General features: G+C 36.9%; 1 protein-coding gene across 1 annotated transcript in view; it reads right to left on the reverse strand.

Annotated features, from left to right (window-relative positions):
• Positions 1 to 1607: 1607 nt before the first annotated feature.
• Positions 1608 to 17292, reverse strand: part of ITGA1 (integrin subunit alpha 1) — a 168061-nt gene continuing 152376 nt past the window's right edge. The window contains exons 27-29 of the mRNA XM_050794090.1: positions 13022 to 13114; positions 10633 to 10749; positions 1608 to 5665 (exon numbers count right to left, since the gene is read on the reverse strand). Of these exons, the coding sequence (XP_050650047.1) occupies positions 5621 to 5665; positions 10633 to 10749; positions 13022 to 13114 (255 nt within the window). The 3' untranslated portion in view covers positions 1608 to 5620. The remainder of the gene's footprint in view (positions 5666 to 10632; positions 10750 to 13021; positions 13115 to 17292) is intronic.

The following is a 17292-nucleotide window of genomic DNA, read 5'->3' on the forward strand; positions in this document are numbered from 1 at the left end:
TTCCCATTAATCTCTCTCTACCTCTTAAAAAACAAGGATGAGGACAAGTAATGCAATAGAGATATTTTTCAAGAGCACAGTTGGCTTTCATTGTGGTGTCATTTGGAAGATTTGCTTTTAAAAATCTGTCCCCAATCTAAGGGCTCAGATCAAACTGAAATAAAATGATTTAAACACTGGATCTCAGTCTATTGCAAAAGAGTTCCTACAATTCCATACTTCGTCTTTTCCCATAAAGATATTACCTGAAATATGCTAAAGCCAAATGTAATCGTAGTTACGAGTGTCACGGGTCCTTAGTTGACTGCCAAGATTTCCATGGTGTGTCAGATAATTAAAGTATCTCTGAGCATCTGCTCACCAACAAAGATAACATCCCACCACCCAAGACCCTGCTATGGGCACAAGGCAGAGAATAACCTTGCTGAGGAAGCCCCATATCATCCCCACTGTGCTGCTGAGAAGAAAAGGCAACTGGAAGGCAGAAGGAAGAGAGATCCTACAAATTGGCTCTGGCTCCTACTGCCCAGTCTCATAGCATTGAAATTCTCCAGCCTGTGGGAGGAGAAAAATGCTAGGGAGTCTTGTATAAAGTTCTAAATTCATTAGCTACTGGGGAAAGCTTTTGGTATACGTAAAGTAGAGAGAAAAAAAATACTGATCTCAAAGCAAGGAGTCCAAAGTTAGGAGTGATGAGTCACCCTTACATAGTTTTTGGTACAGTTAAAATATCAACGAGAAGCATTCCTGGGTGCCTGATGGAAGGTGCAGATCCTGGGGCATAAGAACGTTGGTGGGTTCAAGGGTTGAGCGTAGGCCCTTTATAATGGGAAAAGGATCCATTCCCATTAGTTAGGAACTGGACTTCCTGGGTACCAGCTGCTATAGGGGAAAACAGGGCTGGGGCTTAAGAGACTCCAGACGCTACTTCACATTTTCTTCTAGGTTAATGGTTAAAGAATGTTACTTTGAATTTCTAAATTTAAGATTAAATTTTAACCTGAGGATCAAAGATGCTGATTTGTTCATCAGATTACAATGTTACAGTTTAACCCTATTTTTCTTATTCTCCCTAAGAGTGTTGTACAACAGTGCTTCCACTTAGAAACAGCAGCATTTAGCCTTTTGTAATGTGCCTTGGATTTCCTTTCACTGCAGTTAACAGAATTAACACCTGGTGATGGTTTCAGAAATTCTGTGTGAAAATGGTGTAGAATCAGCAGTCTGATTGGAAGGACTCACCTTGAAACTGTTTGCATTTAAAAGCCTGCTATTTAGAATTAAACTGTACATTTTAGTTATAAATACAGCATCCACGTGAAGATTTTAAGGCCCTTCTTTTCATTTTTTAGATGATTTCCATGGGTGAGGTTGGCGATTGTTGGGTGCATTTGGAGGGCCATTGAAGAGCTAAATCCTGCTAGCTTCCCCAGGCACAGTTGCTGATAGTATCCCATAACAGTTTGTAAATGTCTTAAAGATGTTCCAGCTTGGAAGTATATTCTGCTTTGCCCCTCCTCCATTATACTGTGTGAACCCTTTAGAACACCACTGCAGAACAAAACACTGAAATCCTGTATAAATGACTGAGTCACTGAAGCTGGAACTCAGAGCAAATGCTTTATTAACAGATTTTTCTCTAGTAGTCTTGAAAATCTCCCCCGGGGGAGAAAACTGGCAAAAGGGGGCCTGAGAGTTGTTGGAAGAAATGAAGAGTACATAGGATGCTATTTTGAAAAACTGATTTGTCAGAAGCCACTTTATTTGAGCAATAATGTGACTGCACCTGGCACATGAGACAGGCTCTGGGCCTGTTTCTCAATTTGGTGGTGAAAAGCAAGACAGTCAGTTCCCATGGAGTAGATTGTAACGTTGTCGGACAAGGACATTCCCCTGTGTGAAGGCACACTCCATGGAGCCAGCAGGGCCACCATTCACAGTGTGCAAGCTGTGGCCTTGGAGAGAACACGGGCAGGGCTTTCCCAGCCTCTACTATACCCCAGCTTTACTCCATTGATTACAACAATGGTACTTTTTGCTTTTGGTGTAAATATTTCCATTTTCCAATTGAACCTAGACTTTGATTTTATAAAAGGAAAAGAGAACATGCATATATGTAAATATCTACATGTGGGTGTATGTATATATGCATTTATAGATAAAATTATTATGGCTGCAGAAGCCTCAAATTTTGTGAAAATATCTCTTTACTACAAGCCTCTTTTCAAGCACACTTATGACACAGAAAATATTCAGAGATTAAATTGCCCATGAATCTAGTGCTCAGAGGAAAATAGCTTGACACATTGGACCAATGAAGTTGAAATTTGATCACAGAAGTTAAAAATATTTACAAAGTATCATCTTTTGTAATGTGTCTCACTGGATTCTGGATTCCTTGTGAAAATGAGACAATTTTTTTGTGGCTGCTGTGTAGGTCTGATTTTCACTGTGGATCACCCTTTGTATTTTCCTTCTTTCAACTCCTTCCTTCTCCTGCAAGTTCATAACATTTTATTAATATCAAAAGAAGGTTATAATTTTAGAAATCAAAATTAAAGAATGGGTGTTATGTAGCATGATGTCTACTGGACTTGATATAATCAGTACTTTTGGCATAATTTAAAATATGAACATACTGTGTGTCATTGGATATTTATATAGACACAACATATTCTCTATCAGTCTCTATCTATCTGTCTATCTGTCTGTCTATCTATCTATATCTAATCTATCTATTGTGTAATCTGTCTCAGTGGTGTGCTGAAGTCAGCTCACACTGGTTGGTAAGAGCTGGCAGATACATTTCCAAGAATTTTGTAAGCTGATTAGGGTCACTTTGGTAGTTTGAAAATGAAGAGAGAATATTTAGACCATGGAAATTGGCAAATGATACAAATCAGAGACTTCCTTTCCTTCCTGGACAGTGTGTTGTTAAATAATTTACCAATATACCATTGTAGTTTGGTCAGAAAAGAGAGCGCATACATGGTTCAGTTTGCAATGGGAGCAATAATCAATTATTTAGAATACCAAAGTTAGAGAAAAAGAACATTTTTGGCAATTTAGCCAATAAGTTTATAAATAGTCTTAAATATCATTTTCTAATTAAATGTTTTAAAAGTAAATGATAGAGTCTAGTATATTTCTTAATCATTAAATATGTTTTATAACATTTGTACAAAGCTATTTTGAAACATCTGTTGACTTTTTTAAATCAAATGCTCTGAACTTGTTTTTTAAATAATTGCAGAACTATAAGTTAAACCTAAATATTAATAAAAATGAAACTATATGAAAAGCAGATGAATCAAAGTTGTCTTGCAAGTATAGCTTTTGTGTTTATTTTCTGTAAACTCTGTTTTTTGGTGTTACCGAACTATTTTTGTATTCAATTTATATGTGTACATGTGTCTGCACATGCACACACACACACACACACACACAAACAAACCTCAACAAATTTTAATATTAGAGAAACGGGACTTCTGGTTCATGAAATAATGTACTTAATAGCCAGGAATGACTTATGTTAAAAATTGTGCCAGGTTTGTAAGTATCTCTGATCTGGCCAACAGCTCTTCCTCTCTTTTCTAAAAACTTCAAAATGCCCTCATTTCTATTTTTTACCTTTCAGTTAACAATTTAGTTTAAAAGTGCACACTCATGATTCAGTAAATGGGCTTTGTCTAGTAGTCACAAATGCTGAGTATGAATTTCAATGGATCTGTTAGCTTTACTACTAAGAACTTGCTGAGATCGGAGCAGGGCTTCTGGGCAGGCTGAGCACTGGGGGTGTGCAACATGGTAACTCCGAATAAGAGAAACCCTGAGTTCTACTGGGCAAATAAAGAATAAGTGGAAGGTATGATTTCTGAACCTGGAGATAGCGAAAATGAAGGAAATTCCAAAAGCATGTATTTCCGAATAATGACAGGCTAGCAAGAGGACACCAAACCTCTAAAAAGAAGTATTCTTTCTTCCAGCTACTGATGGCTTTGGCGTCCCATAAGCACATCCCTTTGACTTTCAGGATCTTAGATGCAGATGTGGAGAGTCAAGAGGTAGGCTGACTCTGAATCTTCAGCTACATTCTTTGAAAATTAGTTTGAAAAAAATAAATTTATAACATTTAATTTCTTTGTGGATTTGCTCCTTTCTGAACAAAGCAGACCCCAGGAGTTTCTGGATAAATACATGTTCTGGTCTTGTTATAGGTTCTGGTAAATCAGGTGGAGAAATGGAGTTTTTGCAGAAATGTCAGCAAACTTTACAGCAGTAGTTCACACATGCAGCTACTATACATTCATTCATTGCTATTTTCCTAAGAAATGGAGCAACCTAGGAGCTTATGCTACAGTAGATTCCAATGAACCATAATGACTACTTCAAGAACAAAGAAGCACATACAAAGGTGTGTGATATCTTTATGTTGGTTCGAGTTTTCAAACCTGAAATTCTTTAAAATACATTTCTGGGATTTTATTTAAATATTGATGCACTGCACTTAAAAAGCAGTGACTTCTTGGTAAAATGTAATACTGAAATGGAATATTGTCTTTTCACAAAAATAAGAAATGTGTTTGGAAATTAAATACCTTTAAAAAAATTAAGAATAAACACAATCTCACAGCTTGGGGGTTTGAATGAACCCTGTACCAAGAAGTGGAGACAACTCCTTCTTTGGGTCACATACTGGAACCCTTAGCATTCAAAAGCTGCTCAGTAAAGATCATTTCAGCATTTCAGTGGCATCTTTCTCTGCTGTCATGTTTCATTCAGACATTTTAGCATGTCCCCCACATATGGCTTTTCATGACAAATCACTGTGATGCCATACAAAACTGCTTTAAGTGTTTTTTCAGTATAAAAGAGTTTTGCATTTAGAGCTCAATATCAAAATTAAGTATGTTCTGTAAAAGCTTAATTTAACCCATTTAGTATACTTGTTTTTAAATGAGTCTATCCTGATTTTCCATCGTAGATAAAATTTCAGCTCAATTGCAGTACTTTCCAATCACCTTGGGGCGGGGAAGAAACTTTTTAGGTATAGAACCCAACACAAAGATGCTAAATGTATTCTTTGTGACTTAATTTTCAATCCATATTGTATATGGATTCTACCAAGGGAAAACGTTCTCATTTGGATCGGGAGAAATGATCTTTTTCAGGTAATTCTTTTCGTGGCATTTACAAGTGCTGACTGTCATGCTGAACATGGATATCCAACAGGAATCAAGGGGAAAAGCTTAATTTATATTGTTTTGAAAATAGATGTTTCCATGATCATAACAATCTTCTTATGTATTCCTTAAATATTTTGGATGGTGATTTAATACACAAACATATTTGTACAGGATTTTTTAAAAACACTTTGTAATTTTGCTTACTCAATAAAAATGAGTAATTATGTAAAATATTTTTTATCATTTTATAAATTATGTCTTTTTGGTATTGTTTTTGGATAATGCATGACCTGTCATTTTCCAAATAATGAATCCCTGATGGATTACATAGTTATATGACTATGTCATGAACTATACATTTCTTGTCACATATTTGAGGCAAACCTGAGGATAGATTATTGAATAATTGTTATTATTTTCTTTTGTAAAATATTTCATTTCTCCATTTTCTTTTTCAGTGGTCTTTTGAAGAATCCAATCTGTTGAGAAAACACAAAACATAACACAATTAACTATTTTAATTTAGGTAATAAATATTAATCCTTTTGGATAGAATTAAATTTAATAATATATTGGCAATGCTGGACACACAACTAATATAATTAAGACATATTTTCTCATTGACCTATTAATATTCAATGTCAAAAAATGACATTTATTAAATTGCTGTTTCTTTTTTTTTTTTTTTCTTTTGAGAAAGAGTCTCACTCTGTCGCCAGGATGGAGTGCAGTGGGGTGATCTCTGCCCACTGCAACCTCCGCCTCCTGGATTCAAGTGATTCTCCTGCCTCAGCCTTCTGAGTAGCTGGGACTAAAGGCATGTGCCACCATGTCCAGCTAATTTTTGTATTTTCAGTAGAGACGGGGTTTCACCATGTTGGCCAGGATGGTCTCTGTCTCTTGACCTCGTGATCTGCCCGCCTCGGCCTCCCAAAGTGCTGGGATTACAGGCGTGAGCCGCCTTGCTGGTCCGCTGTATCATTTTTAACATTTTCATTGGTTAAATATATCATGACCCCTAGTAAAATATAGTATACATATTGAACTAATTAAAAGTTTCTGGGAAAATATTTTGGGTGACAAACAAACTGAAATTAGCTAGCATTGTCTCAACTTTGCCGTCATCTTTTTTTTTTTTTTTTCAGGGATGTGGCAGAGAAATTTCCATCAAATGATCGATGACTGTAGGTTGAAGTCATTAGAGATGGTAGCAAATCTGACAGGTATATTATGACTAGAGCGTTAGGGAGATTTCTGAGTTGTCTGTATTAACTTTAAATGCATCAGGATGTCTGCTTAGATCTGATATAAAAAGCCTCTTGAAATACACTACGTCATTTGGAAATAAAAAATGAAGTCATTGGCCATAAGAGAAATTTCACATTGTGGTGAATGGTGAGCCATATTTCAGTACGCTTTGCAATTTGGGGCATCATAAAATGCTCTAAGTGTTGCAATTGTTTCCCATTCTATAGAATAAAAAAACTAAGTATAGGGGATAGAAGGGATCTTTACAATTATCTAACCTAAAATGCTTAGTTAAAAAAAAAAAAATTAAGGGTCATAGATAAGTGTTTTTTCAAATTTGTACATATTTTTTAAATTTGAGAGAGAGCTATAATAGATCGAGCAAAGGCAAGGAGTTAATTCTTTGAAAGTGTGGTACCTCTATATCATTTTAATCACAAAATTATGGCAAATTATGCCAGGGAACGATGTATTTATAAAATAATTATTAAGCAACTGAGGGCTGAGAGGGGATAAACCCTCAAAAATATGCACTTTTAGGTTAGAAAATTTTTATTCAGGGCTTATGTCTTCTATTATGCCATCATCTAGGTGGTGGTAGATGAAGAAAATGTGGTAACAGAACAAATACACATGAAAACAATAAGTTTGTCTTCCCCAAATGCCAGCTCTCCTACATGTCTCAGTCTTTTTTATATGAGCCAACTGTTAAAGTTCCAGATTCACAAACCATTAGGCTTCTCAACTGGTGCCTGCATGTCCTGAGTCAAAAATAAACACACAAGGCTTCACAAAAGCAGGTGATGGATTCTAAGACTTTTTCTCCTTTTCGTTCTGCTTTGCTTCTGATCTCTCACAGATCTTTTTGCTTTTTTACAACACTCCTTGGCTTCTACACATTAAATGTTCTATTTTAAAATAACTTCGGTTATCTAAGCATTCCACCCAACCAATTAACATGGGTTTTTAAGAGAAGTTAAGTGACAAAGAGTGGAGATTAGGAGAATATAGTTTATAGCTTCAAGGTGGACTGGGCCAATCCTAGCCCAAATCTGAAACAAACAGTTTGCTTTCAGCCCCAACACTTTCTTTGTAGCTCTGGCTTTCCTTTTTTTCTTCCTGTGTTTATTTCATGATCCCTTGTTCAAAACCCTATGGCAAAGGGTCTGATGAAATGATCTCTGTCAAAAAAGTAGGTGCTTAATGAATATAACATGGAATAACTGCTGAATAAACAAATTCACACTAATGTATAAAAGACTAAAAAGTGGTGAGATACCAGTCCCCATCCACACCGCCCAGAACATGTATATTGAATGAAGAATAAACCTTTAGGATTAATAAATAAATCATCAGTTGAGGAACTTCAGGCATCATTATGACGTCAAGTTAGGAGAGAGGAACGTTCTGAATCTCTCATGGTTCCTCGTGGGCTGAAGTCATTCTACTTTATTGGATATGTTGGCCTGGCTGGGCATCTCCCCCAGCGTGTAGTACCATATTTCAGGACAAGTTTCTCCACCTATTTAAACCTACGTCCCCTACAAGATTCCTCCCATCAATCATGAAGTGTACTAGGCAGCTACTATCACTTTGTCAAGCTTTAATTTTTGTCATGTGTATGACGAAGACAAAGATATAAAGACTGTGTCTTTTGAAACTGAATCTCTGCTCTAAGAGAAATTTTTGGCCTGTCTCTCACACAGAGACTCAGACTTTGGAGTCCAATGAACCTCCAAAGTGGTGGGATTCAGGAGAGGAAGGAAGAAGGGATAGTCCTGAGGTGTCTGATCCAGATCTAGTTAGTATAAAAAAGATGTCTGGGATAAGAGTAGCTCTTCTGAGCCTACTGCAACTGAATTCATGCTTCAGGGAGCTTCCAACTGAACTTTAAAGTAGGGGGAAGTAGGATTAGTCCTAATGGAACTACTGAAAGTCTGAATCCAACTAGGGACCCTCATTCCAAAACCAAAGACAGTATTATGTGTTTCAGAGAGTTCATGACCCTCTTGAACAAAACCCGACTCCTGGAGCTCCAGAGTAAAGAGCTCTGTTCTACAGCCTGCAGCAGTACGACATATTGGAAAAAGAAAGAGCTCTGTAGATCATTCCTTGAATCCACTCATTTACTAGCAAGTAATCGTGGGCGAGTCACTTTACTTCCCTTTGCTTTAATGTCCTCAGGTGTAAAATGTAGTTAAAATATTTGGTCGAAAAGATTGTTGCAAGGACACCAGAGGGAATGAAAGCAAGAGAGAACACGGAGTGATAATAGTCAGTGGTTTTGGCACAGAATTCAGATCCTTACTCTGAATCTCACTATGTGTCTTTGGGAAATACACTTAAATTTTATGTTCCTTATTTACAAGAGGAGGTTCGTAAGACCTCATAAGGTTGATATGAGTATTAAGTGGAAATGCTTAAAGCAGAAGTGTTTAAAACAGTTCCCTGCACATAGTAAACATTCAGTAAGGGCTAGTTTCTTCCCTTCTGCTTTGGAATCACAGTTCTGATTGCTGGGCCTCCCAATGAAGTGGTTGAACTATTTCTACTGGGTAAGACAGCCCAAAGTTTGTCAAATGACATTCTTTTGGGGCTACAATAATAATAATAATAACCTAAGAAGCTGTCAGAATGTATCAACACATCATTATCTGGATGAAATAATGCGCTTATTTTTACATTTATGCTTTTTCAGACTACTGACTGAAAAATAGGTAACTGAAATTTCCTATTTGTTTGTCTGAAATAGAGGTACAAGGCTGGAAAAAACCTATTCAAATATCAGCTCTGGTTTTCCTCTTCTCCTGTCAGTGGTGTCCTAAAACCATACAGGTAAGTGCAGTGCTCAGAATAGAAGACTATGCTGAAAAAAATCAACAGTAACACTCTCTATTAGAGGTGCATAGAAATGAAGAAACCACTTCCTGTATTTCAAGTACAACCTTGACACAAAAAAGCCAGGCCTTGGGTACCACACTGTGGCAAAGCTAGGTATTACACGGAGAACACTGATCCCTTAGAAGTAGAAGGAAGAGCTAGACATGGATATAGTGGAGAATTTTGTTTGGGGAACTTTGCTGAAGAAAAGCCGTGGATTCTATTTACTGAATTAAATGCCACTGACCTACATCTGGCTTTGTTTGCCGTCTCCTCTAAGACTAAGCCCCTCAAAAGAGGAAGTGAGTCATAGGAGAGTAAGAAAGGATAGGAACGGTTGGTATTTCAGTGGGAGAGAAACCTGCTGTTTAAACTATTTGATTAAATAATTATGTTGCTCAGGTAATAGAATAATTAATATGTAGCCACAATCTATATTTTTAACATAAGTTAACTATTTAACAAAATAATAGGTAAAATATAGGGGAATATTATGCAAGAATAAATACCTATTTGATATTTAATTGAAAAAAGGTTCAACTTTGTATGGGATGTTATTCTCTATTCAACTTATCCCAAAAGCTGTCATTTCAGTTCTGCTTAATGTGAAAATTATACAGTTTCTAAGAGTTTTAAAAATCATGTCTATTTCAGCCTAAGCAAAATATCTACATAAATATCCAGAGCTACTTGACACAAAATAGGTGGTTACTGACTTTTATCATAGAATTTGAAATAGGAGTCTGTGAAACTTAAAGACCTCCCCTACATCAGCTGATCCCACACCCTCCACTCAGGCACACAATTTATTACATAAAATGTTCCATGTCTATTTAAACATTAAAGAATTATTTGATGTTTAAGACACATAGAGATGTGTGATTAAAACAAGGCTTATGTTAACCATGAATCTACTGCTTATATATCCTTCAATTGGCATAGGAATTCATTTTTCTTTCTCTATAAAAGACAGTTTTCATTGTTCTCTATTTACAAAATAAATACATACTTGTTATAAAATTTTAATTGTTACAGATATATGAAAGTCCCTTATTGTCCTAACTCTAGAAAGATACTTTTGAGATTTTTGAATATTTCTAACCCCAAATAAGTTTTTTTTCCTTCGCAAAAATTGGTTCAAGTTGTATGCAGTGTTTGAAATACACATTTTTCTTTTTTCTTTCTCTTAGTTATCATTTCAACATTTGTTTCATTGCTGTGATAATACTATATTGCATAGTCTGAATAGATCATAGCTTATTTCTCCAGTTTGCTCTTGATGGTTGAAGTAGAGAGTCAAAGGAATTTTGGTGTTTACCTTCCACAGTGCTAAAATGAGCAGCATTAACAGCAATAATCCAGCAAAAGCACTCAGCAGGATGACCCATAATGGCACTCTGCCCGGTAGTCCATCTTTGGATATTTGAATAGCAAGCTGAAAATTATTAAACAAGATTGTTAACATGATAAACACCTATTAGAACTCCTGGAATATTGAGTTCTTGCAGGCTACAACTCTCTACCAGTGCATTAATCTCGTTCCTATATACAGAGAAAACATTAAGTTTACATTAGAAAATGCCCTTCATCTAGTCTAAATCTCTAACTATGTCAAATTTATTATTACCGAAAGGTATTTATAATCTTATCCTTCAGAAATTTATACATAAAGAGTTAAATGTCAATGAATTGAAATGCTCAAAGGGAGGAGTGAATTTCTGTTTAACTCAGGGAGAACCAAAGTATTATGTGTGTTAAAAATTAATTAGTAGACTACTGTATTATCACAACAGCATTAATTTAGGTTGGAATGTCACAGTTTGTTGTCATAAAAACTTGAGAAAGTCTCCTTATTTTATTTCTAGCGTGCTTCATTTTTTGTTTATAAATTGAAAGTATAATGCATAAATCTCAAGTGTACGGATAAGTGAAAATTTGCATATATATTCACTCCCAGTGTGCTCTTCATTATACCACAATGTCTCTTTTACTTGACTTAATACTGAGTCCACATTAAATCAGGTTTTAACTGAAGCAAACCTGTAAAATGGACCGCTTTTAGTGTTCCAGCTACTCAAGCTCTCTCAAGGTGGCACTCAAACCTCAATGAAACCTATCTGCTCTGTGTCCCATCCCTGGGATATTTGAAAAAAGTTAATTTAGGGTAGATATCAATGGCTAGTAATAGTTTGAGCCCTGTACTTGCCTTTAACAGTAACACCTCAATTTCTTTACCCAGAGGGAAGATTAGGGAGAAAAAGAAACCAACAGGGAGAGATCAAATCACTCCAGGTAGGTGACAGAGCTGGCAAGAATGTAGACATACACAGCATCAGACCATTATGACAGTTTCTTAAAACAAAACAAAACAAAACACAGACAGGGTTTCACTATTTTGCCCAGGCTGACCTCAAACTCCTGGGCTAAAGTGATCCTTCCATCTCAGTCCCCCGAATAGGCTAGGATGACAGACATGAGCCACTATGCCCAGCAAGGCAGACTTTAAACACATGCAAAACAATTCCCTGAACTTACAGACATGGAAACTGGAATCTAGATAAGATCAGTGACTTTCCTCAGATCACACAATTACAAAATGATCACTTTTAGTAATTTTATCAATAGAGATACATTCTTCCTTTAGGATGAATGCAGAACAAATATTTCCAGGGGAATTTTTAACTAATATTTAGGGGAAATAAAACTAATTATAAACTTTTAACACACATATTTAGGAATCAAAATCACTTTCCCAATATAAACCATACTCAAACTTTTTAGGTTTTAGTGATATGTTGGCTATTCTATGTAAGGAACAACTTTGCATTTTGCATTGCTTATGCTAAACGCTCCTTATGACATAAGTAAACATTATATGCATATATTTTACTTTTTCTTGAAAAGTGTATACTTATCAGAAGTCATTGATATTGGAATAATTTGAAATAAGCAATTTGAAAAGAACATCTGAAAGTTAGGGAGCTTCCAAATTGAATTTTATGATTCACATGGTGCTGTTTATCCACATGGGACATTTAAAGTCTCCCATGAGAAGGGGGGAGATCATGCTGAGGTGCCTGCATGTGTAACAAGTACTTATTTTATTTTATTTTTTTAGAGATGGGGTCTTACTCCGTCACCTTTGCTTATTAATTTATAAAACGACAAGAGTGAAAAACTCAAACCTTTCTATTTTTACTAAGGACTCAAGTCCGAATTTGTATTAGGAAATACCATCTCATTTTTGTTTCAAATTTCTCAATGAAATTTGAAAGAAAACTTTAAAAAATGTACATGTTTTCCTGTACAATATAAAGGCATTTTTTATAAAGAAGTTGTTTTTTGAGGCTGCTCTTCAGATGTCAGCTGCATTTTATAATGTCAGCTTTTAAGGAGGAAAATTACAACTGCATCATTTGTTATCAAAGTGAAAGTAAAAACATCCATTCACCATGATAGTTATAAGTGATAAAGTCAAAAATGGCATGTGAATTGTAAATATCATGATTTTCCCAGTTTCTTACAAGGAAGAATAAGACTAAAATCACACTTGAAGCTAATGAAGTATAATTTGAAGCAAATAGTGTCTGTCACTTACTGAGAGCAATACCAGTCACTGCTTAAGGGACTATCAACAATTATAAAACATTATGTCACAAAATTCAGAGTGAAATGCATAATGTTTTCAAACTCATTGTTGCACTTACCTCTCTTTTTTGATTGCTGCTACTTAAAACCAGTGATGTATTTTCACTCCGAAGTTCTCCCCTTATAGTAAGATTTAAGCTGGAAAAATATGACTGAAAAGCAAATAGGATTTGTTCTTAATATATTATGCTAATCAAAATGACAGCTAGTCATGTTTGAGTGGGACATTTATAAAAGCTAAGAGTTTTCTGAGAGATTAAAAATTCCAATTTTGTTAACTTCCAAATGGAACTGGTAGTATCAAATAATAACTGTGCACTTGTCCTCCCTCGTTTGCCACTGAAAATCCTTACTTAGATCCTGGTTATGGAATGAAAATTTTTTTTTTAAATATTTTCTATTGATTTATCATTAGAAAAAACAAATCTCAAACTGCCTACCTTTAATGTAGCAAGACATGAAACAGCTACATTCTGGTGATGAAGTTTATCTAGGCACTTATTTAGGATTAAAAATGAAATTGATGATCTGGGGGGACAAGATGGCTAACTAGACACAGACATCTCTCCCACTAAGAGATCCCAAATTATCACGTAGACAATATAATTTAGGCAGATCTGATCTCTAGGGAGAAAACACTGAGAGTGTGTGGAGAGGCAACACAGATGCCAAGGCTGAAGATGGAGAAGCTGGGAACCCTGCGTAGGGTATCTGAATGCTTGGGCTACTTCCTGGCTCCAAATGGCTCCTGGAGAAGGGGTGAGGGAGGGGACTGAGGGACAGCTCACTCTAGCCACAGACATCTGGGATCTAAGCTACAGGGTACCCAACATCTCCAATGGATGTGTGAGCTGGCAGGTGGATTTTCCCAGGGAGTAGGTAGAGACAGGGCTTCAGCTAGTGTGCAGCCCAGGAGCTTTTGTGAGCAGAGCACAGACATAGGTGCTCATCTCCTCAGACTCCCCATCTCCTTCAGGGAGGCTCTAGCCCCCGGTGATCACAAGCCAGGAGAGAGCAGGCTTTCCCCATGGGGCTAGGGCATGTCTGTTCTCCAGCCTCTCCCGCCTGCCAGACCCTCCTAGAGTCCCTGCCTAACTACCCCACGGGAGCATGTACACAGCGCAGTCTCTGATGCCCAGTATGGGTGCTGCACCCCACCTGAGTACTTTCCCTGTGACCTGGGAGCACTTCGGATCCTCCACAGCAACCAGAGCCTGACTCTGAACTGTGGGGTGTCCTGGAGACCCAGAGATGGTATGTCCAGCTCAGACGTACCAAGCTGAGATCTATGGCTGGCACTCAAGGGGGGAGCAGCCCCCATCTCAGACCACTGAGACAGGTAACACACATGGATTTGTGGGCCAGTGTGGGCCAGCACTGGGACAGGGCATGACTCCCTCCACAGGGCTGGTTCGGAAAAGGTGTCACCTATCTCCCTGCCATGGCCTCTGCCCGAGGGAGCCTGTGGCCCAGAACACCTAACAAAAGAAGCATGGGTACAGTGCCAGTGATCGGAGGAGACCTCTCCCCACCCAATGCAGAGCACACCTGCAAAAATGAGCAAATACATGAGTGGCAAGACTAAGAGCCTATCTACTGCCCATTGCCCTTTCGTGCCCTCTACTGGATCACTGCTCAAACAACAACATCAAAAATCACTTTGCTAATAAATACTCCTGTGAGCATTCACCCACAAATAAAGATCCTGTACAGAGCCTTGGTCCTCTGAAAGCATCCAAAAAACAAACCCAAATGACCACACTCAACTTACACCACAGTTAAAGAACATCAGTCCCCCAATGACAGCATCAAAATCTCATATATCAATATGAACCCTGAATGTAAAAGGGTTAAACACCCCCTTAAAATACATAGAGTAGAAAGGTGGATAAAAAGACAAGGCCCAACTGCATGCTGTCTTCAACTCATCTCACAAGTAACAACACTCACAGGCTCAAAGGAAGCGGATGGAGAACAATATACCATGCAAATGGAAAACAAAAATAGGTAAATTCCTGGAAACATGCAACCTCCCAAGATTGAAGCAGAAAGAACACGAAAATCTGAACAGACCAATAACAATTTCCGAAATTGAGTCAGTAATTAAAAAACGTATTAACCAAGAAAAGCCCTGGACCAGATAAAGTCACAGCTGAATTCTAACAGATGTACAAAGAAAAGCTGATACCAAATTGAAACTATTCCAAAAAATTGGAGAGGAGGGGCTCCTCCCAAACTCATTCTATGAAGCCAGCATCCTCTTGATACCAAAATCTAGCAGATACAAAAACATAAAAAGAAAACATCAGGCTAATATCCCTGATGAACAGAGACACATTTTTAACAAAATACCGGCAAACTGAATCCAGCAGCGCATCAAAAAGTTAACACATCATGATCAAGTAGACTTTTTTCCTGGGATGTAAGGCTAGTTTGACACATGAAAATCAATAAATGTGATTCACCCCATAAACAGGATTAAATGCACAAACCATATGATCATCTCAATAGATGCAGAAAAAGCTTCTGATAAAATCCAACACCCCTTCATGATAAAAACTTTCAACAGAGCTGGTAGGTGGATTTTCCCAGGAAGTAGGTAGAGACAGGCATCAAAGGAACATACTTCCAAATAATAAGAGTCATCTGTAACTAATCCTAGACAATATCATACTGAATGGTTCCAGCAAAAGCTGGAACCATTACCCTGGGGAACTGGAATAAGACAAAGATGCCCACTCTTGCCAGTCTTATTCAACCTAGCCAGAGCAGTAAGGCAAGATAAAGAAATAAAGACATCAGAATAGGAATAGAAGAAGTCAAGCTATCTTTTTTCACTTGTAATATGATCCTATACCTAGAAAACCCTTAAGACTCTGCCAAAAAACTCCTAGAATTCATAAATGACTTTAGTAAAGTTTCAGAATATAAAATAAGTGTACAAAAAATAGTAGCATTTCTATACACCAATAATGTTCAAGCTGAGAGTCAAATAAAGAACAACTGCATTTACAGAAGCTACAAAAAAGCACTGAAATTCCAGGAATACAACTAACCAAGGAGGTGAAAGATCTCTAAAAGGCGACCTACAAAACACTGCTGAAAGAAATTAGAGATGAGACAAATAAAAGAAAAATCTTTTCATTTAATATCATTAAATGGCCATACTGCCCAAAACAATTTATAGATTTAACATGATTGCTCTCAAAGTATCACAGAATTAGAAAAAAATATTCTATTATTCATATGGATCTAAAAAAAGAGCTCAAGTAGCCAAAGCAATCCTAAGTAAAAGGAACAAAGCCAGACCCATCACACTGCCTGACTTCGAACCCTACTATAAGGCTACGGCAATCCAAACAGTGTGATACTGGTACAGGAGAGTCACATGAGCCAGTGGAACAGAATAGAGAATTCAGAAATAAAGCCACATACCTACAACCATCTGATCTTTGATAAAGCCAACAAAAGCAAGCAATGGGGAAAGGACTACCTAGTCAATAAATGGTGTTGGGATAACTGGCTAGCCATATGCAGAAGAATGAAACTGGACCCCTAACTTTCCCCATATACAAAAACTAACCAAGATAAATTAAATATTTAAATATAAGACCTTAAACTATAAAAATATTATAAGAAAACCTAGGAAATACCCTCCCTGACATTGGTCTTGGCAAATAATTTTTGGCTAAGTCTCTAAAAGCAATTGCAACAAAAACAAAAATGGATAAGTGGGATATAATTAAACTAAAGAGCTTCTGCACAACAAAACACACTATCAATAGAGTAAACAGAAAACCTACAGAATGTGAGAAAATATTTACAAACTATGCATCTGACAAAGGTCTAATATCCAGAATAAGAAACTTGAACAAATCAGCAAGCAAAGAACAAATAACCACATTAAATAATGGGCAAAGGACATGAATAGACTCCTCAAAAGATGACACATGGGTGGCCAACAAACATATGAAAAAACTCTCATTATCACTAATCATTAGAGAAATGCAAATCAAAGTCAAAATGCGGTACCATCTCATTCCAATCAGAATGGCTATTATTAAGAAGTCAAAAAATAACAGAAAATGGTGAGGCAGTGGAGAAAAGGAAAAGCTTATACACTGTTGGTAGGGATGTAAATTAGTTCAGCCAGTGGAAAGCAGTTTGGAGATTTCTCAAACAACTTAAAATAGAACTACCATTCAACCCAGCAATCCCATTACTGGGTGTATATACCCCAAAGAAACTGTTTACCAAAAAGACACAGGCAGTCATATCTTCATTGCAGTGCTATTCACAACAGCAAAGACATGGAATCAACATAAGTGCC

Source organism: Macaca thibetana, chromosome 6 (genome assembly GCF_024542745.1).
Source record: "Macaca thibetana thibetana isolate TM-01 chromosome 6, ASM2454274v1, whole genome shotgun sequence".
Lineage (NCBI taxonomy): Eukaryota > Metazoa > Chordata > Mammalia > Primates > Cercopithecidae > Macaca > Macaca thibetana.